Source organism: Crotalus tigris, unplaced genomic scaffold (assembly GCF_016545835.1).
Source record: "Crotalus tigris isolate CLP2741 ecotype Arizona unplaced genomic scaffold, ASM1654583v1 scf7180000017631.5181431, whole genome shotgun sequence".
Classification (NCBI taxonomy): domain Eukaryota; kingdom Metazoa; phylum Chordata; class Lepidosauria; order Squamata; family Viperidae; genus Crotalus; species Crotalus tigris.
Window position 1 is genome coordinate 4742388 of NW_024096525.1, and position 24677 is coordinate 4767064.

A 24677-nucleotide genomic window follows, 5' to 3' on the forward strand; every position below is an offset into this window, starting at 1 on the left:
CATCAGAGAAGAGCACGCAAATGAGAGGCAGTAAAGAGAAAAAAGTACTCGGAGGGCTGGGAAAAAAAATCGCCAGTTCTTATGCCTTAAATTTCTCCATCTGGAGGAACTCCCAACGAGCACATAACGTATGAAAAGTGTGACCACCGAGACTGGTGCTGATGCTAACAGAAGCATGATAATTTTGTTCTGGGAACAGAATAAGCCTTCCAGGTATATGAGAGGACTTCTATGCGTGGATGCATTCACAGACTCTACTTCTTCTTCTTCTTGTGCCATATCCGTTATCGGACGTTGGCGATCATGTTGGCGATCCTGTTTTTATCAGCAGCCGCATGAAAAAGTGCTGCTGAGTTTTGTCCAAACTAGTCCCTTAGACTTTGAAGCCACGATGTTCTTCTTCTGCCTGGACCTCGTTTGCCTTCAATCTTTCCCTGGAGGATTCAATGGAGTATGCCGTATTTTTCTGGGTATCGCATCACATGTCCGAAATATTCTAATTTTTGTTTTTTAATTGTTTTGATGATTTCCCTCGGCTTTCCCAGGCGGCTTATCGCCTCCTCATTTCTGATCTTGTCAACCCAGCTTCTACGTAACAGCCACCTGTAAATCCACATTTCAAATGCTTCTAGTCTCTTCAGGTGGCCTTCTGTCAGAGACCAACTCTCTACTCCATAGAGCAGGATAGAAAAAATATAGCAGACTCTACACGTTTCAAAATTAATCTTCATGTATCCAACTAATTACCAATTCTACTTTTTGTTCTTCCTGATTTCAAAAAATCACTCCAAGGCTGGTTGACATCAAAATTTAAAAGCAGCATAAAACAAAAAATCAAACAGATGAAAGTAACAAGTTCCAATGCCTTCCGGGACAGTTCAGTTTTTCGTTAGCTTCCTAGGGCCAGAAATCCCACCTTAGCTTAATTATCAAGAGGTGGGCTACCCCGTAATACGGGTGCTGCAACTCAAACTGCGCTGCCTGCCCTGCTGCAATTTATCCCATAAGGAATAACGTAATGAGTCACAAGGCAGCTGACATCGACACGTTCTATCTTGAGTATCAAACAAAACGATGAATACTGGGACAAAATGTTGGCATCAAAATGTTTAATGAGTTTTAAAGCAGTTGAGTACCAAGGCACCGCTCTCTACTCTATGATATTCCAACCATGTTGATGTGGTAAAAGACATCGAGAAATAGTCTTTTATAGTCTTGGCAAACTTGATTGGTTTATTTTATTTATTTATAAAATTTATATGCCGCCCAATCCCTAGGGACTCAGGGCGGCGTACAAAATGAAAACAATAAATATAACAATAAACAGTAAAATAAGTGCGTTCATACAGCATGTCCCAATCGTATCCTGCCCCCCCCTGGGTACATCAACCCCAGGCCTGCCGGAACAGGAGAGTTTTAATGGCTTTCTTAAAGGCCAGCAAGGTGGGAGTACCGTAAATGCCGGCGTATAAGACGACTTCCACGAGCGCTGAAATCGGCGCCAAAGACGGGGGACGTCTTATACACCGAGTCGTCTTATACGCCGGAAATACTGGTAGTTTCCGGCGTATAAGACGACGTTCTAGGAATGCGGCCCGGCTATAAAGACGGGGGTCGTCTTATACGCCAGGTCGCCTAATACGGCGGCATATACGGTAGTTCGAATCTTGGGGGGAAGTTGATTCCACCAGGTCGGAGCCACCACAGAAAAGGCCCTTCCCCGAGGGTTGCTGTTATTGTAAACTAACAAGAAGCCCAATCACTGCTCTTATGGGGAGAACCTGAGAAAAGAGACCAAGGAAGGGAGGTAAAGTCAATTTCAGAGCTTGTTCCAGCTGGATCATTTCCAAACGTAAATAAAAATGATGAAGGGACGCTTATGGCAGCAACTAAGGAGAGGGCAGCCTTAAATGAAGGATAGCTTTTTCCTGGGCTGTTCCATCAATGCTGTGTAGTTCGGGACAGAAGCAAAATCCTCCAAATCAGGAATATCCACCCACGTTTTAAACAATATCACAGCCTAGTTCTCAAATAACGTTCTTTTCTGCTTCTTCCCTGCCATTTTTATTCACTTACTGATGACATCAGGCATAAAGCTAAAGCAGGCAAATTAACTCCCGAGTTCCACTGTTTTATCAGTTACCAGTTTTGTCTTCAAGGCAACTTCTGTGAAAAAGAATGTATTGACGAGTACCCAAAAGGGGCACAGTACTGTTTTAAATTCCATGCATCATCCCAAATGATCGTAAAAATCAATAGCACCAATGGTCAGTAGAGGTGTGTAAGCCACTTATTCTGACGGTATTTCTATGGTTTTGATCCTGTTCTCCAGTAAATATAAAACCTTAATTAGGAAATTACTATATAACATCTTTCATAGTTAAAGAGCAGGAATATTTTTGTCTCTGGATAAAGAAGTCTCTTAGATTATTTTATATATATATACAGCCAGCACCTCAGCCACTCAGGATGTTACGAAACAGCCGAACAATCCGCAAACAATAACTCCAACACAGCCAACCAACCCACTTACAGCAACTAAGCCAGCACTCCACACACACCCACTAATACACATAGAGAGACGGCAGCTCCGATCACACTTTGCTCACACAAGCACGAAGCCAAAGACCCCAGCCTGAAGATGACGAGTGGGACCCCGTCAAAACGTCACCAAGATACTCTCAATCTTACATGGGAAAAGACCCAAATACGCCAAGACCTGCATACCTGTACCCGTGAAAATCTATGAAAACACAGACAGACAGACAGACTCTCAATCTTACACGGGAAAAGACCCGAATATGCCAAGACCTGCACATTAGATAGATAGATAGATAGATAGATAGATAGATAGATAGATAGATAGATAGATAGATAGATAGATAGATAGACAGACAGACAGATAATCTATTTATCCCGTACGTTTTTATAGTACAAAATGGGGACATCCACACCGACCTTTATTCATAAAAACACGCAGAAGGAATTTGCTTGCTCTTTCTGCCTGCCCAGAAGAAGCATCCACAGACTTACTTCTGGCGCTCCGGCAATTTTCATCTGGAGCATTCCTTTTCGGTCCTTGTCTTCATTAGTTGAATACTGGATGGTCTGCACTTGATGGAAATCTGCCAAATGGGTGGGCTAGAGAAAAACAGAAGGAAAATATGGGGAGGAAGAACCAGCCCGGGCAGAAACACCACCAGATACAAAACACGGGACGTGCAAATAAATCCTATTTTTCTGAGCATTCCTGTGGTTTTACTAGCTTTCACTGTTATTCATGCCCCGTGTCCATATTACATCCTACTGAAGGGGCAAAAGAGACAATTAATAGTTGGCAATAATTTGCCTGATCAATTGGCTGTTTAGTGAGGGTAATGTTGGCCCAGAGCCCACATGAAAACTGACTGTAAACCTACCATGGGAATATGAATAATGCATTTTGGGTTTTGACAAATGAAGGCGGATATAGGTGTCCCAGGATAATGCTGCAGGATCGGTCACCGGGACCAAAGTTTTGTTCTTCCGAGCTTTCGGACTCGTGCTTGGAGCCCATCTTCAGGGATCTTCTCTCTAACTGAATGTGTGTTTTGAGCAGTTATGTGTGAAGTATTTATATGGTGCCTGTTGTATGTGGCTTTTTAGATGTAGATTGGGTTGTTGCTGGCTGGCTATTAAGTCATTGGCTGTTATTTCCTTATGCTGCCAAATAATTGATAAACTTGGGGGTGCATCCTGTTGACTGACAAGGGCTCATTTCCCAGGCTTCAAACCCTGGCTGTTTTTGTGCCTGCTCATCCGACAATCCTAACAGCAGCAAAATTGAATGTATATGTCTTTGTGTTCATTGCAAGGTGAGGCTGCCAATGAGTTTGGGTCTCCTTGTCTGATCACTACCTTGTGTTCTTCCAATTCTGGGAGTTGCTTCGCTTCCAGCACATAAACTGCCTTAAATCTAAGTAATACGTTTACAAAAAAAAAAAAAAAAAATCCCCGTAAAATAAAAATCCAACCTCTCAAGCAAGATGAAAAACAAAAATGTACTGAAAGTGCGAAAATGCATTAACTGTAAAACAACTGACAGTAAATTAGAAGTAAAGCTAAAAATCATACTGAATGAGAAACGCTTATGAATTAAGGAGAAAAAGCAGTATCATTCGGTTTCCTTTCTTAGGTCTATGTATTCTGCTAAAAAAAAAAAAAAGCTTCCTTAATAATACTGGCCCAGTTCCCACAGAAAGTAACGGCAAAGTTGAAAATTTGCTCAGATGTGAATTCATCATAACCCACTGTAGGACTTACATTGGATCCTTTGTCCGTAAGGTAGCTGATTCCTTCTTCTGGACCGATGGCCAATTCCACTGAAATAATCCAGCTGGACTTTTATGGTTAATATGGAAAAGAAGCGGTGAACGTTTGGGAAGAAAACGTTTGAACATTGAATAAAGATCTTTATCACCCAATTAAACAAACTGATACTTGACTAATACATTACACTTCAAACACTGGATAAACCTTAACAGAATACACTTATGTTAGCCCAGTGGTTCTCAAACTTTTTAATGCCGCGACCCCCAACCGGTCGTAAGTTGAGGACTACTCAACTGGTGCAGCACCGTTTGGAGAATGGGACTTTTGGCGGGCTCAGCAGGGCAGAGACAGCCTGGACAATTCCTATTGGCTTTTGAAAGCCAATAGAATTAAACTCTATTCAAGAGTTTGAGAACACTGTGTTAGCCTTTCAGAAGAGACCGAAGAACTGATTTCATAATGCATTTGGTGTTAAGGAGCTCTGCTGAAGATGATGTATTTTTTAGTCTCTAGGATTGTTGTTTTAACCTTGGGCACCACGGGTTATATGTTGTGGTTTGTATTTTAATCCTTGTAACCCACCCAGACCCACTACAGTAAGATGGGCAATGATATAAATAATTTTAATAAAATAAATATTCCTATGCTATAACTCCCAACACCTTCAAGAGTTACCCCATTTTAAAAGCAGAAGGCATAAATGCTTCAGTGGTCACTGTAACCCTCGTGCCACACGTGTTATTGGCCATCGCACATTTTTTTCAAAATTAAATCCTTTCTCCAAGCCCAACAGTAGGGAGCAGGTGAGACACAGTTACCTATTTTCCACTACTACTACCCTAGCTAGCCTTTAAATTGCATTTTAAAATAATTCCACATTTCCATAACCTTGCAGTTCTTTAATCTAATTAGCAGTTCCTAAACTCTCAGTCTGTCAGAAACGTAGAAGAATTAAATGGTTTAAAAATAAATAGCATACTCATCATCCACACTTAAAGAAAATGTAGTAGCATCTTAAGCAAAAGCCCATCGGTCTTCTGTCTAGTTACGCTAACAATAAAGTGCTAAACTCAACATTAAAATTAGAATAATTATTCTGCGCGGTGTCCAAGGAGTTGAAAGCACCATACTTACTCCAAGGGCACACTTGAAGCATTCCTTATCGAATCGGTATACTGGTGAGAGAATCTCAAAGAATTTCAAAATACTTTCTTCTCTATTGAGGTTGGCAAATTGTCGAAACGTTTGCTGTATCATTTTTCGTAGATTTTTGGCCTTGATAATGAAATAGACAGATGTTAGTATGGTATGCACCACATCGAAGCCACATAGTAACAACGTGGTTCCACCTAGCCCAGGAATGAATAGAAAGCACCTGATACAATAGCATATATGTTTGGTTCCAGTTTGGAGATTTTACAGGTCATTAGAAAAGTCATTTCTCTTTTTTGAGAAATGGCATATATATACATACATACATACATACATGCATACATACATACATATGTATATATATATATGCCATTTCTCAAATCTATATCTATATCTATATCTATATCTATCTATCTATCTATCTATCTATCTATCTATCTATCTATCTATCTATCTATCTATCTATCTATCTGAATGAAATAAAATGCATACTTGAAAAGAGCCAAAAATAGAATGACCAAAACATAGGGTCCAGTAATGTATGAGCAGAATGCAACATTACCTTTACTGAATCCAGTAAACTCTTTGGAAAAAATCTTCTTAAACCGACATCTTTCCTGAAATAAACATGAAAAATGTTGTGCGTTTTAACCATGTGAAATAATAATACACTATATTTTAGAAGAATTGTGCTAGAATACAAATACAGATGCCAATAGTCAATCAAATTCATTTTTAAAAAAACATTGTTATTTTCCCCCCCAAAAAACTTGGGGCGTGCATTGCCTTCCCAGCTCATCTCCTAGATCTATAACCAGCCCTTCTCTAAGCCAGTCAATCAGGGCCAAGTCATTCCAGCCTTACATCTCTTACAAAATATATGACTTTACTCTCTCCTGTCCCTATTTAACGATCTGGATCACCTGACTAGTGGTGATTCTTTGTAATAGACCAGTGGTGGCGAACGTATGGCACGGGTGGCAGAGGCGGCACTCAGAGCCCTCTCTGTGGGCTCCCGCACAGTCATCCCAGTCCTAGGCCTTCAGCTGGGTTTTATAAAACCTTTTCGCTTTAGGCCTCCGCCGCCGTGTACAAAAAAAAAAGATTCAGTCAGTCAATTTCAACTTCTCGCGGGGAAAAAAAAGTTCTTGTAAAGTTGGAATTGATTGATTGAACTTTTTAGTCCCACCCTCTCTGTCATTACCACCACAGCCACGCCCACCCAATTGGCCATGCCCACCCAATTGGCCACACCCACCCAATTGGCCACACCCACCCGGCACTCGATGATGCATAAGTGGGTTTTAGGTTGCAATCTGGGCACTCGGTCTCTAAAAGGTTCGCCATCACTGTAATAGACCCCCAAAGTTTCCCTTGAAGTTATAAATGCAGTCATGATGTATGATTTCCTGCTCGTCACAAAAGCTTGAGCAATGAGTCCTTTTAAATTCCAGGGAACCTTGTGAGGGTACCAATCCATGAAAAGAAAACCACTCTTTAATGGCCACAGCAAAACAGCTCCTTTTTTTTTTTTTTTTTTTTTTTGGTGGGACTGGATGCAAAGCTCTTCAAGACCTTTGGTGAAATTTGGTTAGAACTCCCTCTGCAGCCCATGTCAACGACTTTTTAAATCCACACTGGGCAATTTGTTCTGCTAACTGCATTCTAGGTTAGGTTAGAGCAATGGTTCTCAACCTTTTTAATGTCGCGACCCCCAACCGGCCGTAAGTCGAGGACTACTCAACCGGTCGTTAAGTCGAGGACTACTCAACTGGTGCAGCACCGTTTGCAGAATGGGACTTTTGGTGGGCTCAGCAGGGCAGAGACAGCCTGGACAATTCCTATTGGCTTTTGAAAGCCAATAGAATTAGACTCTATTCGAGAGAGTCTATTCTATTGGCTTTCAAAAGCCAATAGAATAAAAGGGAGTAGCACAGCTAAGGAAAAGGGGGAAAAAAATGGCGGACTGCGTTGTTTGGCAACCCCCGTGAAATGGTCGTTCGACCCCAAATGGGGTCCCGACCCACAGGTTGAGAACCACTGGGTTAGAGAGGGGGCGCAGCAGTTAGAGTGCAGTATTGCAGGCCACTTTAGCTGACTGTTCAGCAGGTCAGCGGTTCAAATCTCACCGGCTCAAGGTTGACTCAGCCTTCCATCCTTCCGGGGTAGGTAAAATGAGGACCCAGATTGTTGGGCGCAATGTAAATATACATATATATATATATATATATATATATATTATATATATATATATATATATATATATATATATATATATATATATATATATATATATACACACACACATACATACATACATACATACATTGCTTACTGGTGTACACCGCTTAGAAAGTGCTTGCACTTAAAGCGGTATATAAGCCTCATAAATAAATAAATAAATAAATAAATAAATAAATAAATAAACCATAGACTGTACATTTCCAGGAGCTAATAAATAATTAAAAACTCAGCATCATTTAGTCCCGTGACTGATTAATCACGTGGCGAAAATCATATACCGAAAAAACCATTTTGTGAAAAGGGCTTCTAACCAGCTGATCCCACACGTGTTAACAGAATGCAGATGACCCCACCCTCCCCAAAAAGGGGGGGGAATGATCTTGTGTATCAGCAGATTCAGACCATGAATCACTCAATTTGTCTCGGTCAAGCCAGATTCAATGAGCTCTCATTTCCTCAAGTAAGCTCAGAGGTCAAAAATTCACTCGTTTTTTTACAAATTCTCATCGTACCTTAATTAGAACAATAATGACAACCTTTGCATTCTTACTTCCAAAAGCAACAATTGTGTTCCTTCTAATGGAAAGAATCTGAGTGTCCTAACAAAACTGCAAACCACATACTTACTCTAAGACTTCGTAGTTGGACTTTTTATCCAGTGCGTTGCCTCTCATTTCGCAGTATGATCTCCTGAAATTATAAAAAAAAAGGGCAGTGCTCTTAAATGTTAAGCTGAACTGTCTTGATTTCAAATCTGATTTCAATTATGTTTCGGCTTTTATCTATTATTACTGAAAGCTGCCTTGAGTGCTTAAGTATTATTATAAAGCTAGGATATAAATGTATTTATTTACTTACCTGGGCAAACTGAAGCACAGATGATTGGGAACACTCAGAAACATGCCTAACAGGACACACACACTCACACACACACAATTGTTGGACTAAACCAGTGTTTCCCAAACTTGACAATTTTAAGGCATGTGGACTTCAACTCCCAGAATTCCACAGCCAGCATTGCTGGCTGTGGAATTCTGGGAGTTGAAGTCCACATGCCTTAAAATTGTCAAGTTTGGGAAACACTGGACTAAACATACAGGAAATCAATCATTATAAAGTTTTTAAAACTTTATGCAGATTTCTGAACGTCAAACTGGAGATGTATTTCACATCCCAGTGACTGAAGGAAAATGTTCAAAAGTTTAACATCTAAAATTATAAATTATAGCTGTGATTTATGTAGAGATATAAAATTACAGCTGTAGTACATGTAGAAATATAAAACTCAGAATGAATTCCGGTCCTCTCTTGTGATGTCAGATTATGGATATCCACTCTAATGTTTTTAAAGTGATGGGTGATTGATAATGAGCGATGTGATGGACCTGTCAAGCAGCAATCTAAAAGGATAAGGGATGCAGATGTCACTTAACTGACATATTTTAGGTGTTATGAAATATTCATTGTGGAAAAGAAGCAAAAGTGGTGGTCCTATACTCTTAAAGTTACAGTCTCTAATTATGCTGAGTTCTGCTGTAGTAAATCTCATTGACAATTTATACTTCCTATTAAACTAGCTCTGGCCAGGTGTAAAGAATTTTAGAGCTTATTTCATCCAATTCCTACATTCTGCTGCTGCTCCTCTGTCCACACAGCCAAGCTCTGTTCTAGTTTTGGCAGAAAAGGTTCTTCTAAAATGCTCAACAACTTCTGGGGAGAGCAGACTGAAGGATTTTAAGAGATGAAATTTTGGGTCATCAGCTACAGTCTTCCCTAGACCTTCATCTGTATACCCCCTTTAAAAATTCAGTTTTAATCATTCCCATTACTACTCACTAGCAACGTTACTATTCTCGGAAAGCACCATTATGCTGAGACTTGAACTCAAAATTGCAATTTGGTCTCCCCTTCCTATCCTAATTTTTCTGTTGCTTGATTTATTACTAATTTCATATCGATTGCTGCTTTCCTAGCCTTATTATACAAGACAGCTGAAGAATTAACACAACGGTGTAAACTACAAGATAATGAACAATGAACATAATGCTTTAGGGATTCTAAAATTTGCTCTTATACTATTTGGGAACTTACTAACTTTGTTTTCTTTTTATGCTTTTGTTTATTTAGATTTGAAAGTTGGGGATAGGTTACTTAAACCCCAAGTTCTACTCAGCATCCTAGTATTACAACTGAAGAGTGATGTGTGTAAGGTTTTAAAATTGGTAAAATGTATGAATAACAACTGTTGTCTAGAACCCTCAATCTAAAATTTCCTCCAACCCAACCAGGAAGTGAGATGCATTAAGATCCTTTACACAAAAGGATCCTTAATTTTCCTATTAAGTGGTGGCCTTTCAATCTACAACTTGACAGCTTTAGTAATTCACTGCACAGTAGTAGGGTACCACAAAATCTCTTTTGCTGAGCTTAAGCCTGGAAAGGTGATAGAAAAAAAAAACTATGAAGTTCAAAAATCCCTCCTTTTTAGAAAAGTCCTTCATGTCAAACAATTGACCAATTTTTCTTAGGTCCAGAAGGATTCTATTCCTAGCAATAAGCAATTTCAAATGTTCCTGAATTTGCTTTTCCTAGTCTTTTGCTCTGCAAAAATATTTCTTTCAACAATTATGAAACATTAGGCCAGACGTTACTGCAGGAGGTAGAAACAAATTATTAGTTAAAGATTAGCCAGAATCTTTACCATTCACAAATTAGAGTCAACTCACAATGTGGCTGTTTTAACGTGACTTTCAAACCAGAAATTAACTGCTTAGCTCAGTGGTTCTTAACCTTTTTAATGCCGCGACCCCCAACCGGTCGTAAGTCGAGGACTACTCAACTGGTGCAGCACCGTTTGCAGACTGGGTCTTTTGGCGGGCTCAGTAGGACAGAGACAGCCTGGACAATTCCTATTGGCTTTTGAAAGCCAATAGAATTGGACTCTATTCAAGAGAGTCTATTCTATTGGCTTTCAAAAGCCAATAGAATAAAAGGGAGTAGCACAGCGAAGGAAAAGGGGGGAAAAATGGCAGACTGCGTTGTTTGGCGACCCCCATGAAATGGTCATTCGACCCCAAATGGGGTCCCGACCCATAGGTTGAGAACCACTGGCTTAGCTAAAAAGCTACTTAATTCTAGGTTGGAATGGAACAGATAGAGCATAACATTGTTTTCATAATAAAAGTGTCCACATTTTAAAATTCTACTGTTTCTCCTACAATAAATTTCAAAGATTCTACTTATTGATTAGGACACTGAGATTAAAGTAAGTTGTTCTGTTTAGTAACCTAATGCTGGGAAAGATTGAGGGCAACAGAAGGGATGACAGAGAATGAGGTGGCTGGATGGAATCACTGAAGCAGTAGGCGGGAGCTTCAATGGACTCCAGAAGATGGTAGAGGACAGGAAGACCTGGAGGAACGTTGTCCATGGGGTCGCGATGGGTCGGACATGACTTCGCAATTAACAACAACAACAATTTAAAAGGTGGTCTTACCGGATTTCAAGGCATCCTAGCTTCAAGGCAATTTCCTGGTCCACCTGATCTGCTATCTCTAGCATATAGTCATTTTTCACCTAAGAGCAAAGAAAGCAGGGATGGGTCATAAAAACAAGTCAACTACCAGTATTATTTCAAAGACAAGGACTATTTCGTTCAAAGATCAGATGCAATAATCCCACATTTTTCCAAGCAGGCTACAATCTGTGTAAGATTCACCTCATGTTCAAACTATTCCTTCTGTGAATCTCCAAATTGTTGAGCGACTCAGCTGGAGTGTAGCTAAGAGCCATTTTACCCATTAGGTGCCGAGAACAGTCTTCACAATGACCTTGCATGTATTTTCCAGGAGAAATTAGGTTTCCACGAACTCAGAGCACAATAAGCAGTAAGGGCATGAAATAAGCACAATTTGCTACTTTCCGTGCTACAAGGTAAATCCTAATAAAGGTCTTCTGTCCAGTTATGTTTGCTCCAGCAGCACCACAGGTGTCTTTTGCGTTGCTTCATCCTCCAGAGGTCCTTGGTAAATCACGGGGCACTCCAAGGTCTGCAGACGGTGAGAGTCCACCTTAGACCCCATCAGATCTAAAGTCGCTGTTGCTTCGTTCCAAGCATCCAAGATCTATCTCATGCACAACCATGAACCAAGCCACAAGAACAAGCTCCCTCTGAAACCCAGCTTGGGTCCATGGAAGGCCCCATGAGTAGATCTAGCTCTTCTGTGGAGTGTGAGCATGCAGTAGTAAGCTCCAGGCGGTCAACAGGAAGTACTATGGAGTACTACTAGACAAGGGTTTATGATAATATCCTCCAATTCTAGATCACATTACGACTGGCCAGAAACCCAGGCAGGTGCAACCCTCCCATCCACTTAAGCTGAGTCATCATGGCAGCCATGAATTTCTACACTGCCTTCAAGCCCAGAGCCAGGGAAAGCGGGCTGAAGCCCCCCAGAACCCTAAGCTCAACCCAAATATGGCATTAAACAGATGTGACAGGGAAGCTGAAGGAAGCCAGTACCCAAAAGTGAGGTTTGTACAGTAGCGGGAATCCCAACTGACCTCTAAGACCCAATCTCACGCTCACTCATACCTGTGGGGCAGCACCCTAACAATCCTCAGTCTCCAGAACAATGGCATTCCACTGCTAGGGTGGTGGCTGGTGTCAATCTGAAGCTTTCTGGCCGCCCATCCACCATGTGCCCAGCCAGGTCTAAGCAACACATGCCAAGGCAGCTCTCTCACCCGCAATTAAATTTTGAAAATTGAATTTTCAAGAAGACACTGGACAGCCACTTGACTGGAATAGCACAGGGTCTCCTGCTTGAGCAAAGGATCGGACTAGAACAGTGGTTCTCAACCTCTTCTTCAGCATGGAACCTCCTTTTAAAGAGCTTTTGTGGCCAGGGACCATGGGCACAGACCCCCCCCCAAGATTTAAAACATTCTTCAAGCCTTTGCGGACTCCCTTGACAACATTTCAGCCCCCCCCCCCCCCGGGACTAAAGGTTGAGAACCACTAGATTAGAAGACATCTAACCCTATTGTTCTGTTAGAAGTAAAGTCTTCATCCTGGTTCATCCAAGCCGGGAATAAATAAGCAAACATGGCAACTGCTTTGGGGAGAAGGTTACAGTTTATTGCAGAAAGATGGTTCTTCAGGAAAGAGCAGAGGAGAGAAGGGCTGAGCACATGGTGTAGTAGGTTTTTATACCCCCTTCTAGCCTTTTGTTTGGAATAGTTTCCTGTTCCTGTGTCCTGAACTTTGAGGCTATTTCCTGTGTCACGTATTCTGACCTGAGTTTAGGTGTGCCTCTATGGTATACTTGATGGTAATGGGTTAGTCCTATTATATCCCAAAAGTCATCTCCTGCTTCCCTGGAGCTGGGCTAATGACTCTTAAGAGTTTCTTTGTCTTGAGTTCCCTGGCTCCAACCTTCCTGATGGTTTTCCATTTGCATTTGTATGAGGCTAGCTCTTGCTTGGGACAAAGAAATTTGGGGCCAGATTTGGTTTCTGCTTTTCAAAAAATCCTTTTAAAAAAATCCTTGAGGAAAAATATATTTTCCTTTTTAATATTTCCTTCTGGGGGGCTAACTTCCCTCAGTTTTATGTTCTATATTCTAAATTTGGAGGTGAGCTTCGTGAACGGCAGACCACGTCTATCGAACCCTGTTTCAAGGACTGGATAGGAGATGCTTAAAAACATAGGTGGTGTTATTTGTTTCTAAACAAGTAACATTCAGAAATAGTCTCATTTAGCTGGATCTAATTTCTAAAGTCACGCAAATCTGCACCCGCTTCGAACTATTTCTTGTGAGAAGCAGCCCTTGAAATTCTGCAAGTGCTACAGCTGCAAAATGTACTTTCTATAAAACGCTATGCTTTTCTACGCTTAGCCCTTTTTTTTTAAATCAACGAGGAGTCCTCGTAATATTTTACATAGCCATTTTCCTAACTATCGCACCTCTTGCGTTGGTTGGATGATGGCGTAAAACTTGTAGATTTCAATCACTCCAAAAGCAAGCTAATCCAATTTCGTATCTTCTCCTGAATGGTTGTGAGTTTATAGCTCTATGAAATCACCATAAATTCAGAGATACAGAATGCAGAAAGTGATTCCCCCACTGTTTCTCCCTCGGCCTTTTCCCCCCAGCTTCGTGATGAGATGAATAATTGTACAAAATATGTGTGCCTCCCACAAAACCAGCCAACTCATGGCACTTAAAAAAATATATTATTTGTCTTACAGTAGAAGCAATCGGCCATCTGCCTTCAGCTGCCTCATCAACAAGGTCACAGTTTTCACATTAAGACAAGCTGATCTTTGACATTTTTCCCCTAATTACAGGCTGTCACACCATAGGGAGGATGTTAATGACTGGGGATGGGAATTGATTGCTGACAGGCACTGTGCAATGCAAAATGACTTTAAAATTGTCCTTTCCCCCCCTCGGAGCAATCCCAGCTGTCTCTCTTCTCCCACTCCTTGAGTTGTTGTCAAACTCAACATGCGACATGGGAGGAGCAGATAAGAGACAGGTTCAGAATCTTTAAATCTGTGTTATTTGCATGAGCACGAATGAAGGACAAGAGACGGGTCCCAGGATAATGAAGCAAAATCGAATTTGGGTCGGTCACCGGTAGGAGATATTTGCTCTTCCGAGCTTTCGGACTCGTGCTGGACCCCCATCTATCCTTTCACAGCAACTAAGATTGTTGGCTGAGCAGATACAAAGATAGCCAGGGAAAAGATTGAAGCCTGGGAAACGGGGCCCGTGTCAAGAATGCTGTTCGACATTACAACGGCACTGGGAAAAAAGTGACTTGTGACCGTTTTTCACAGTTATGACCATTGCAGCATCCTCGTGGGGATGCAATCAAAATTTGGATGCCTGGCAACTGGCTCGCATTTATGACGGCTGCCCGAGTGTCCCCGAGTCACGTGATCCCCCTTTTGCGGCCATTTGACAAGCAAAGTCGAAGGGGAAGAAGCCAGATTGCAGCCGTATTACTAACTTAATAACTGCACTGGTTCACTTAACAACGGTGGCCAAAGAAAGTCACACAAGGGGGTAAAACTCACTTAGCAACTGACTCGCTTAACAACAGAAATTTTAGGCTCAGTTGTGGTTGCAAGCTGAGGGCCCGTGTAAGCTTTGTGGATCTAAGAAACGACTCTAGTAATAAGTTTATAAAAATGGTACCGTATATGCCGGCGTATAAGGCGACTTCCGCGAGTGCTAAAATTGGCGCCAAAGACGGGGGTCGTCTTATCCGCCGGAAATACTGGTAGTTTCCGGCGTATAAGACGACGTTCTAGGAATGCGACCCGGCGATAAAGACGGGGATCGTCTTATACGCCGGGTCGCTTTGTACGCCGGCATATACGGTACTTTATATTATAGTTTTGTATGCCACCCTTTAAAACAATCTTCCGAGGGCCCTCGGCCATACAGGTGGTCCTCCACTTACAACCACATTTAGGCCCAGAATGTTCATTGCTAAACAAGGCAATGTGAGCCAACACTGCAATTGTTAAGTGAATTGTGCAGCTGGTTAAATAAATCCAGCTTGTTGCTGGTCAGAAGCTGGCTGGGAAGGTCACCAAGGGTGGTCTCCTGACCCCCATAATGCTGCAACCGTTGTAAATACAGGCCAGTTGTCAAGGGCACAAATCTGGATCATGCAACACTGGAGGTGTCGTAAGTCGCAAGTACAAGGACCAGCCATAAGTCGCTTTATTTTTAGTGCTGTTGTAGCTTCCAATAATCACTAAATGAATACTAAAAATTAAGCATGACATCTACAACTGTCAAAAAAAAGCACTTGAAAATTGACTTTTCAAACCATCCTCAAAACCAATTATCTATAAATCAATTAGAGAACTCACAAGCATTCCAGCGCTTATCCCAAACTACAATTCATAGGATTCCATGGGAATTTCACAAGGTTTAGCGTTGTGTCAACTCAATACAGGTTTTTAAACGCAAATATTCTTCTCAGCCGCTTAACGAATTCATATTTTGTTATAATGCTGCACAAGTATGGATTGATAGTTCATAAAGTTGATCTCACCACTGTATCAACGTGTAAACCAGCTTGTTTAACAATCATGACTTACCATTAATGTTCCCTAAAGACAATGGATTTCTCTGATGGGGATTCGAGCTCATTCCCTTATAAAAATTACACACCAAGCGATCTTAAAACGTTCAAATGGTTTTTTTCTCTAATTTACAGAATTTGTGTGCTTAAACCTACTTCTTTCTCCTTGTTCTCTTCTCCAAAAGCACGAGAGAGAATATGGCCTTAAGCAAGAGGGCATCTAAAATGAGAGCTGCACAACGGCTTCCTTTAGTCTCCTGTGGTGATTAATTGAAGCAAATTGCAACCCAGATAGAATGGGGCTGGCACGCGTGCCCACAGAGAGGGCTCTGAGTACCGCCTCTGGCACGCGTGCCATAGGTTTGCCATCACTGATATATAGAATGCTGGAATAATCAAGAAATGGGTATGTACCATTCATCCATACAAAAAAAATAAATTAATTAAAAAATAAAGTATTCCTCGAACCAGTAATAATGCATCACACAAAAATATTTTAAAACTTTGTACGGCTGTTCTTGCTTTGAAAATGAGCGTTTTGGATTTTGCCCAAATGTAGTATCTCTTTGCTAGCCACTGAATTAGGCATTTTTTTTTTCCAGGTTTCCACGCAAGACTGAAAAAAAGGTGTTAGTGTTTTCAGAACTGGATCACAGAAAGCATTGGTATCTCTTTTTTTCCCCCACACTTGTAGAAAAATCTTTTTTTAAAAAAAAAATCAGGTTAATCAGAATTTACTCCATATTTTGTCTGTACAATATGTACTTTTTCTTAACTATCCTGGCATTGTCAATTTAGTTTTGGATATTTTGAATGTTTGAATACCAATTCTCTGGTTAATGTTAAGTAATTATTTCTGAAGTTCTCACAGCTTTAGAATTTACAACACTGCAACATCTGGGGGACAAAATGGATAACATTACACAGCAAATGTCTGGAAAATTTGCAGAATTCACCCAAAATATAAAACTTGAATTCTGGAAGACTCCAAAATAACCAATCAATTAATGCACTGAAATATCAAGCCTAACAATCCCTTTTTCCCCTTAAACAATATTCTTTCAAATAAAGTGTTTTTACTAAAAGTATTCTACATTGATACCATTCCTTACATGAGCAAAATATATTTTCCATTCTTGAAAAATGTTTTCAAAATCTATGACACTTTTTTTCTGTTTGCTTTTACCTGCTGGTATAAAAAATTTAACGTTGGCTTATCTTCAGTAAACTGGTTCAGAAATCCTTTCGGTAAGTATCGAATTCGCAACTCATACCTACAATACAGGAAGAGAGAATTTAGTACTATTGCCTTTTAAATATTACCACCACTGTACAATATTAAAAAAAATTAGAAAATTGCTCTATAACACCTTGCTAAGATATTGATCAATGTTTCAACCGATTTTGACACTCGGTATTTGCAACCGTATTTACAGTTCAGGTAGTCCTCGACTTACGGCCACAATTTTAGCCCAAAATTTCTGTCGCTAAGTGAGATGATTGTTAAATGAGTCTTGCCCCATTGGAGGACCATCCTTGCCACTGCCGTTATTTGGCTGCTAAGCGGATCTGGCCGCCCCATAAGGCTTTGCTTGTCAAAAAGTCGCAAAAGAGGGACCACGTGATCCCCGGACACGGCAACTGTCATAAATACGAGTCGGTTGCCAAGCATCCGGATTTTGATCACGTGACTGTAAGGATGCCGCAACAGTTATACATTTGAAAAAAAAATGGTCATAAGTCACATGGCTGTAAGTCGAGGACAACCTGAACAGGCAATAACGAAGAACGGAAGAGAAAAATCATGTAAAGTTGAGTGTAACGTAAGATGGATTAACGGGACGAATTGCTTCAAGTTCCGTCACAAAAGTGGCTTTCAAAGGCTTCCATTGTTTTGAAGGCTTTTTGAGCTTTTCTGCTTCCTCTCTTTATGCCTCCTTTAGTACTAAATCGCTCCTGAAGGTTAAGAGACTTTGGAACAATGTCTAAATGCCTTGTAAGAGACGGCCTCGGGAAATATTCTATCATTTTTTCACGTACGCAAAAGCCAACCAATCTGGCACGGGGGCCAAAGCTGTTTATGTAACTCAGTAATAAAAGACTGGGTTTCCCCCCCCAAAAAAAAGTGCTTTAAAAATTAATACAGGTATTTGGGAGCAATAGGTTGATAAAACCAGAGCATCACGACGACAATCCTGCTGGAATAACGAACTCACAAGGAACAGTCAGTGAACCAGCACGTGTGACTGTGGGACGGAGTGGCCGAAGGCATGAAATTCCCCATTATTAGCCCATCACAACAATTTAGCATTAGGATAAAAGCTCCAATTGGTGAATCTCCCAAATGCCAGTCAGGGGAGGGTGTTTCTCTCTCCTATCGACATCCACACTCACTCTACACAACAAGAAGCCATGGTGGCACAGTGGTCAGAATGCCGTATTTGCAGGCTAACTCTGCCCACTGCCAGCAGTTTGATCCTGATGGGGCTCAAGGTTGACTCAGCCTTCCAGCCTTCCCAGGTCAGTAAAATGAGGACCCAGATTGTTGGGGGGCAAGAGGCTGACTCTGTAAACCGCTTAGAGAGGAGCTGTAAAGGCCCGTGAAGTGGTATATAAGTCTGAGGGCTCTTGCTAAGTGCTATTCTACTATTGCCACCATCCAGATTCAGCGAGAAACACCACCAGGACATAGCAAGGAAGAAACACTTTCCTCGTCAAGCTACAGACGCCATCCCACCCAAGACTGACAGTACAAGCCATGACGTATAAACAGACACCAGACCTCACTCCCCCTCAACACTGAGGCTACCTAGCCTGGTAATGAAACACCTGCAGGCCACTCTAGCTGACTGTGTTCAGCAGGTCAGCGGTTCAAATCTCACCGTCTCAAGGTTGACTCAGCCTTCCATCCTTCCAGGGTAGGTAAAATGAGGACCCAGATTGTTGGGGGCAATGTAAATATATATATATATACATTGCTTACTGGTGTACACCGCTTAGAGAGTGCTTGCACTTAAAGCGGTATATAAGTCTCATAAATAAATAAATAAATAAATAAATAAATTCAGAAGAAACCAATAACCCCCAGCTACTCATGTTCTCTCCAACTGAGAGCGTCTAGAGCAGTGGTGGCGAACCTACGGCACGCGTGCCAGAGGCGGCACTCGGAGCCCTCTCTGTGGCGCACACGCTGTCGCCCCAGCCCCATCTCCCTCAGTGGCCCCCTCCTCACCAGCAGCCCCCCTGGAGGAGAGTCACCCCCAGGCACGGCCCACACAGAGCAGCGGAGCCAAGGAGATAGCCAGGCAGTAGGGACAAGACTCCGCCGTCGAGCCCCACAGTGTGCAGATGATGCTGCGGGGTGTGGGTGGAGGGCGTGGCTTCCATGGCGCTGCAGGGCGATCTGCTACGGTGGGCCATGGAGGCTGTGCGTGGCCTGCGGGCAGGTGGGGCAAAGGGCAGGTGGAGGTGGAGCAGGCAGGGCAGGAGGCAGAGTGGGGGCAGTGGGCGGTTTTGGGGCACTCGGTCTCTAAAAGGTTTGCCATCACTGGTCTAGAGCAGTGGTTCTCAACCTTTTTAATGCCGCGACCCCAACCGGTCGTAAGTCAAGGACTACCCAACCAGTCATAAGTCGAGGACTACCCAACCGGTCGTAAGTCGATGACTACCCAACCGGTCGTAAGTCGATGACTTTCCCTGCCCGGTAGCGCAACGCATGCGTGGTGCCGCCCCCTGCGCTGGCCGAGGCATAGCTGGCAAGGAGCAGCGACGGCGCAGGGTGACCACCGGCTGGGCCACCAGCTGGCCCAGCCCAAGGGAGGTAAGGCACCCGCCGGGCCCCATGCGTGCCAGCAACCCTCCCTGCGCCCGCCGGCCTCCCACCTCCCACCCCTGGCCCTCTTTTACTTACATTTTTAGTAGTTGCTCAGCAGGGAGGGGTGGAAACTTCCAGACAGCTCGCCTTCGCTGCAAGACAACTTGCAGCACCGTTTACAGAATGGGACTTTTGGTGGGCTCAGCAGGGCAGAGACAGCCTGGGATAATTCCTATTGGCTTTTGAAAGCCAATAGAATTAGACTCTATTCAAGAGAGTCTATTCTATTGGCTTTCAAAAGCCAATAGAATAAAAGGGAGTAGCACAGCTAAGGAAAAGGGGGAAAAAATGGCGGACTGCGTTGTTTGGCGACCCCCGTGAAATGGTCGTTCGACCCCAAATGGGGTCCCGATCCACAGGTTGAGAACCGCTGGTCTAAAGCAAGGGTACCCAACTTCGGCAACTTGAAGACTTGTGAACTTCAACTCCCAGAATTCCCCAGCCAGTATGGCTGGCTGAGGAATTCTGGGAGATGAAGTCCACAAGTCTTGAAGTTGCCAACGTTGGATACTCCTGCCTTTGAAAGCCAGGCGCATATTTCAAAGGAATTGAGAAAGGACTTGCCCACTGAAGGCCGATGACTATGAGAAGTAAGCCTGGATGGGCCAGAGCTGACCGGTCCTTGAAGGTTAGAGATCTTTGTAGGACTTGGCTTTGCATGTGCAAGCCTGATGATCATGGATTGCTGATTCATATTTGTGCTCCCCAACTCACTCATCTGGGGTTGCTATGTAAGCGTCAGAAGGATAGAGCTGCTTTCCCCCTTACTTCACAGCTCAACAACACAGACATCTATTTGTGTATGCTGGTTTACAAGGGGACGTGTGTATCTCTGGATATGTAGGGCGCTCTCGTTGTAGGGCGCTCACTATTGCAAGGCAGTAGTGCTTTGGCCTAGTGGTGAGAGCCAACTTGGTCTAGCGTAGGGGTTCCTATATTTGTATTCTGTATTCTGAACCATAGTAGTAATTTTCCCTATCTATGTCATCCATGATTGATGATTTGTTATCCTTCCGAGCTGTCCTTCCGTTAAGATGTTGAGACTCTAGAAAGAGTACAGAGAAGAGCAACAAAGATGATTAGGGGACTGGAGGCTAAAACATATAAGGAACGGTTGCTGGAATTGGGTGTGTCTAGTTTAACGAAGAGAAGGACGAGGGGGGACAGGATAGCCGTGTTCCAGTATCTCAGGGGCTGCCACAAAGAAGAGGGAGTCAAGCTATTCTCCAAAATGCCTGAAGGCAGGACAAGAAGCAACGGATGGAAACTCATCAAGGAGAGAAGCAACCTAGAACTAAGGAGAAACTTCCTGATCGTGAGAACAATTAACCAGTGGAACAGCCTGCCTCCAGAAGCAGTAAATGCTCCAACACTGGAAGTTTTTAAGAAGAGACTGGACAGCCATTTGTCCGAAATGGTGTAGGGTTTCCTACCTGAGCAGGGGGTTGGACTAGATGACCTCCAAGGTCCCTTCCAACTTTACTACTATTATATTACTATTATAAGTCAGGATGTGTATGTCTATCAATTGCCAATTCCACTTTTCAAATAACTGTCGGGGACACCCTGGGTGCCAGAATGACGGTTTCTTCGTTCAAACCGAGTTAGGACAAAGCAGAGGCCTTTGCATGACACCTGCTAACAACGCCACAAAGATGTCCGTATGAGAAATGTGCCACACCTGTGTGTGCGAATGAGACAAGTCTTGGCTCTTGGCAACTCCCTGGACTGGCCCCTGAAATTGTCTGGGAAAGATTTCAAAAGAGGGCCTGCCATTGCCTGCCTCCTAGGGCTGAGAGAAAGCGACTGGCCCAAAGTCACTCAGCTGGCTTTGCACCTCAGGTGGAACTAGAACTCACCGTCTCCTGGTGATTGGCCCAAAATCACCCAGCCAGCTTTCATGCCTAAGGCAGCACTAGAACTCACCGTTTCCTGGTGATTGGCCCAATGTCACCCAGCCGGCTTTCATGCCTAAGGCAGCACTAGAACTCACCGTTTTCTGGTGATTGGCCCAATGTCACCCAGCCGGCTTTCATGCCTAAGGCAGCACTAGAACTCACTGTCTCCTGGTGATTGGCCCAAAGTCACCCAGCCAGCTTTCATACCTAAGGCAGCACTAGAATTCACCATCTCCTGGCGATTGGTGCAAAGTCACCCAGCCAGCTTTCATGCTTAAGACAACACTAGAACTCATCATCTCCTGGTGATTGGCCCAAAGTCAACCAGCTGGCTTTCATGCCCAAGGCAGCACTAGAACTCACCGTCTCCTAGTGATTGGTCCAAAGTCACCCAGCCAGCTTTCACGCCTAAGGCAGCACTAGAACTCACAGTCTCCTGGTGACTGGTCCAAAATCACCCAGCTGGCTTTCATGCCTACATTTAGGACTAGAACTCTGTCTCCTGGGTTTCCAGAAACGGACCTTAAGCACTATGTTGTTGATAAACTTTAATGAATTGAACAACCTTCATCCATCGCTCTGTAAAGCCATTTTGTACGCTGTGCTTCCTAAAGTTTGCACATTAACATTCTGCTACCACCACTAGAGATTTTAAATATGATTGTGAAAAACAACAAGAGGCAATGAGGGTGCACCTATATATTTCTTCAAAGAGAAGTCTATAATGTAAAAAGGGAAATGTTAACTAGATATGATCAAAAAAAACCCAGCTATTATTAGCCTGATTTTTGATGGGTAAATATAAGCCGGGTGTTCATGCCAACACGCTACAAATCCCTGCAACTGTCTTCTATTAATTAATTAATTAATTAATTAATTAATTAATTAATTAATTAATAAGGTTGGAAGGGACCTTGGAGGTCATCTAGTCCAACCCCCTGCTCAGGCAGGTAACCCTATACCATTTCGGACAAATGGCTGTCCAATCTCTTCTTAAAAGCCTCCAGTGTTGGAGCATTCACCGCTTCTGGTGGCAAGCTGTTCCACTGGTTAATTGTTCTCACTATCAGGAAGTTTCTCCTTAGTTCCAGGTTGCTTCTCTCCTTGCTTAGTTTCCATCTGTTGCTTCTTGTCTTGCCTTCAGGTGCTTTGGAGAATAGCTGGACTCCCTCTTCTTTGGGGCAGCCCCTGAGATACTGGAACACTCATGTCCCTCCTCGTCCTTCTCGTCATTAAACGAGACATACCCAATTCCAGCAACTGTTCCTTATATGCTTTAGCCTCCAGTCCCCTGATCATCTTTGTATGAGTACTTTTTTCAGTTTCTTTTCCTCGGTTAACTAGAAGACAGTTAACCGAGGAAAAGAAACTGAAAAAGCATTCATAAATACCAGAAATAAGCCATCATATTTTCTGATTCTTGCTGGCATTATTAAGCCTCTTTTTACGTTTTTAAGATTTCTTTTTTTTTTAAAGAATGTTAAAGCAGTTTAGACAAGAATTCCAGCTGATATATTATTAGAATGCAGCAAAGCATTAAATTGAAACACTCTTCCAGGATTCCTTTTTTAAAAATGCTAATTTAAACTTTTACATGTGCCGTCATCTGATCCCAAATGCTTGCTTTACGGTATTAAGGCAAACTTGACAGCAACTTCTACATTATCCCCCATTTTAAGACAGCAAGGCAGGCTGCACAATTCTGATAAAGCATGAAGTGACACACTGGAAATATTCTGAATAATTTAGCGCCAACACCACTGGCAGTTCTTTCGTAGGGGATTTTGTAGGACCTGATCACCTGAATATCAGATATAACAGGATTTTAATCCATAATGCATTAAGATTTGGGGACACCACTGAATACTTAGAGGAAACGATATATTTGTATACTTCATAGCTAATTTTTTTTTTTACAAAAAGTTATGGTTTCCCCCACCCCCCCCAAAAAATAGAAAATAAATCTCCACAGAACAGACATATTGATATATTTAATACGCTTCAAGATATTCGGTATTCAAAGGAGTTATAGGAGAGCCTGCAATTTGGTGGGTATTTTTTTTCTCCAGAACTTAACACTCCAGACAAGCGTAGAGAGAATTATTTCAGAGGCTCAGAACATGTGGCCACCTACTGGGATCATGCTGCTTGTAAAGTACATAATCTCTGAATAAATAAGTCACCGTCTTAAGCTTAAAGTGTGTACGTGCTCTATTCTGGAAGACAATCCACAAAGATGGCACACATGATCCCATTAAAAAAAAGTTAGATGGCTTAAAACAGTGCTTCTCAACCTGTGGGTCGAGACCCCATTTGGGGTCGAACGACCATTTCACGGGGGTCGCCAAACAACGCAGTCCGCCATTTTTTTCCCCCTTTTCCTTAGCTGTGCTACTCCCTTTTATTCTATTGGCTTTTGAAAGCCAATAGAATAGACTCTCTTGAATAGAGTCTAATTCTATTGGCTTTCAAAAGCCAATAGGAATTGTCCAGGCTGTCTCTGCCCTGCTGAGCCCTCCAAAAGTCCCATTCTGCAAACGGTGCTGCGCCAGTTGAGTAGTCCTCGACTTACGACCGGTTGAGTAGTCCTCGACTTACGACCGGTTGGGGGGTCGCGGCATTAAAAAGGTTGAGAACCACTGGCTTAAAACATACAGAAGCTCAGGTGTTTGGATGGGCTTAGAGAAGACAATTATGCAGTCTATTTGCTTCCCTGTCTGATTTCTCTCTTCGTCTTATTCCTTCCTTCCGTCGCTCTTCATTCCACTCATGGACTTCCCACGTATTAGAAACCGCTCCTCTTTGCCTTGTCAGCAAGGATTAATGCAGAGCAGATAAGCAGGCCCATTTTTCCCTGGTGTCAACTGCTGGGACAGCAGATAAGCCATTTGGGGACAGGCTTTCTATCACTTTGCATTGAGACTGCCAGCCCCTCTAAAATACTGTTTGCATTTATCACGCTCCTGTTTTATTTTATTTTTTTACCCTAACTTGTTAGGCGCGAGAAACCAGGAACCAGGATAGCGTTCAAAAGCACTACGAGTTTATCCCATACACAAGAATCTGATCTAGTAGTGGTCAAAGCAAAT

At 42.5% G+C, this 24677-nt stretch overlaps 1 protein-coding gene across 17 annotated transcripts in view; it reads right to left on the bottom strand.

The window, feature by feature from the left end:
- PTK2 (protein tyrosine kinase 2) overlaps window positions 1-24677 on the bottom strand; it is a 259759-nt gene that overhangs the window by 105758 nt on the left and 129324 nt on the right. For all 17 annotated transcript variants that reach the window (XM_039334574.1, XM_039334565.1, XM_039334576.1 and 14 more), the window contains 7 exons: window positions 17003-17090; window positions 11204-11283; window positions 8335-8397; window positions 6026-6080; window positions 5446-5586; window positions 4303-4380; window positions 3034-3141 (listed from right to left, as the gene is read on the bottom strand). In XM_039334574.1, the coding sequence (XP_039190508.1) occupies window positions 3034-3141; window positions 4303-4380; window positions 5446-5586; window positions 6026-6080; window positions 8335-8397; window positions 11204-11283; window positions 17003-17090 (613 nt within the window). The remainder of the gene's footprint in view (window positions 1-3033; window positions 3142-4302; window positions 4381-5445; window positions 5587-6025; window positions 6081-8334; window positions 8398-11203; window positions 11284-17002; window positions 17091-24677) is intronic.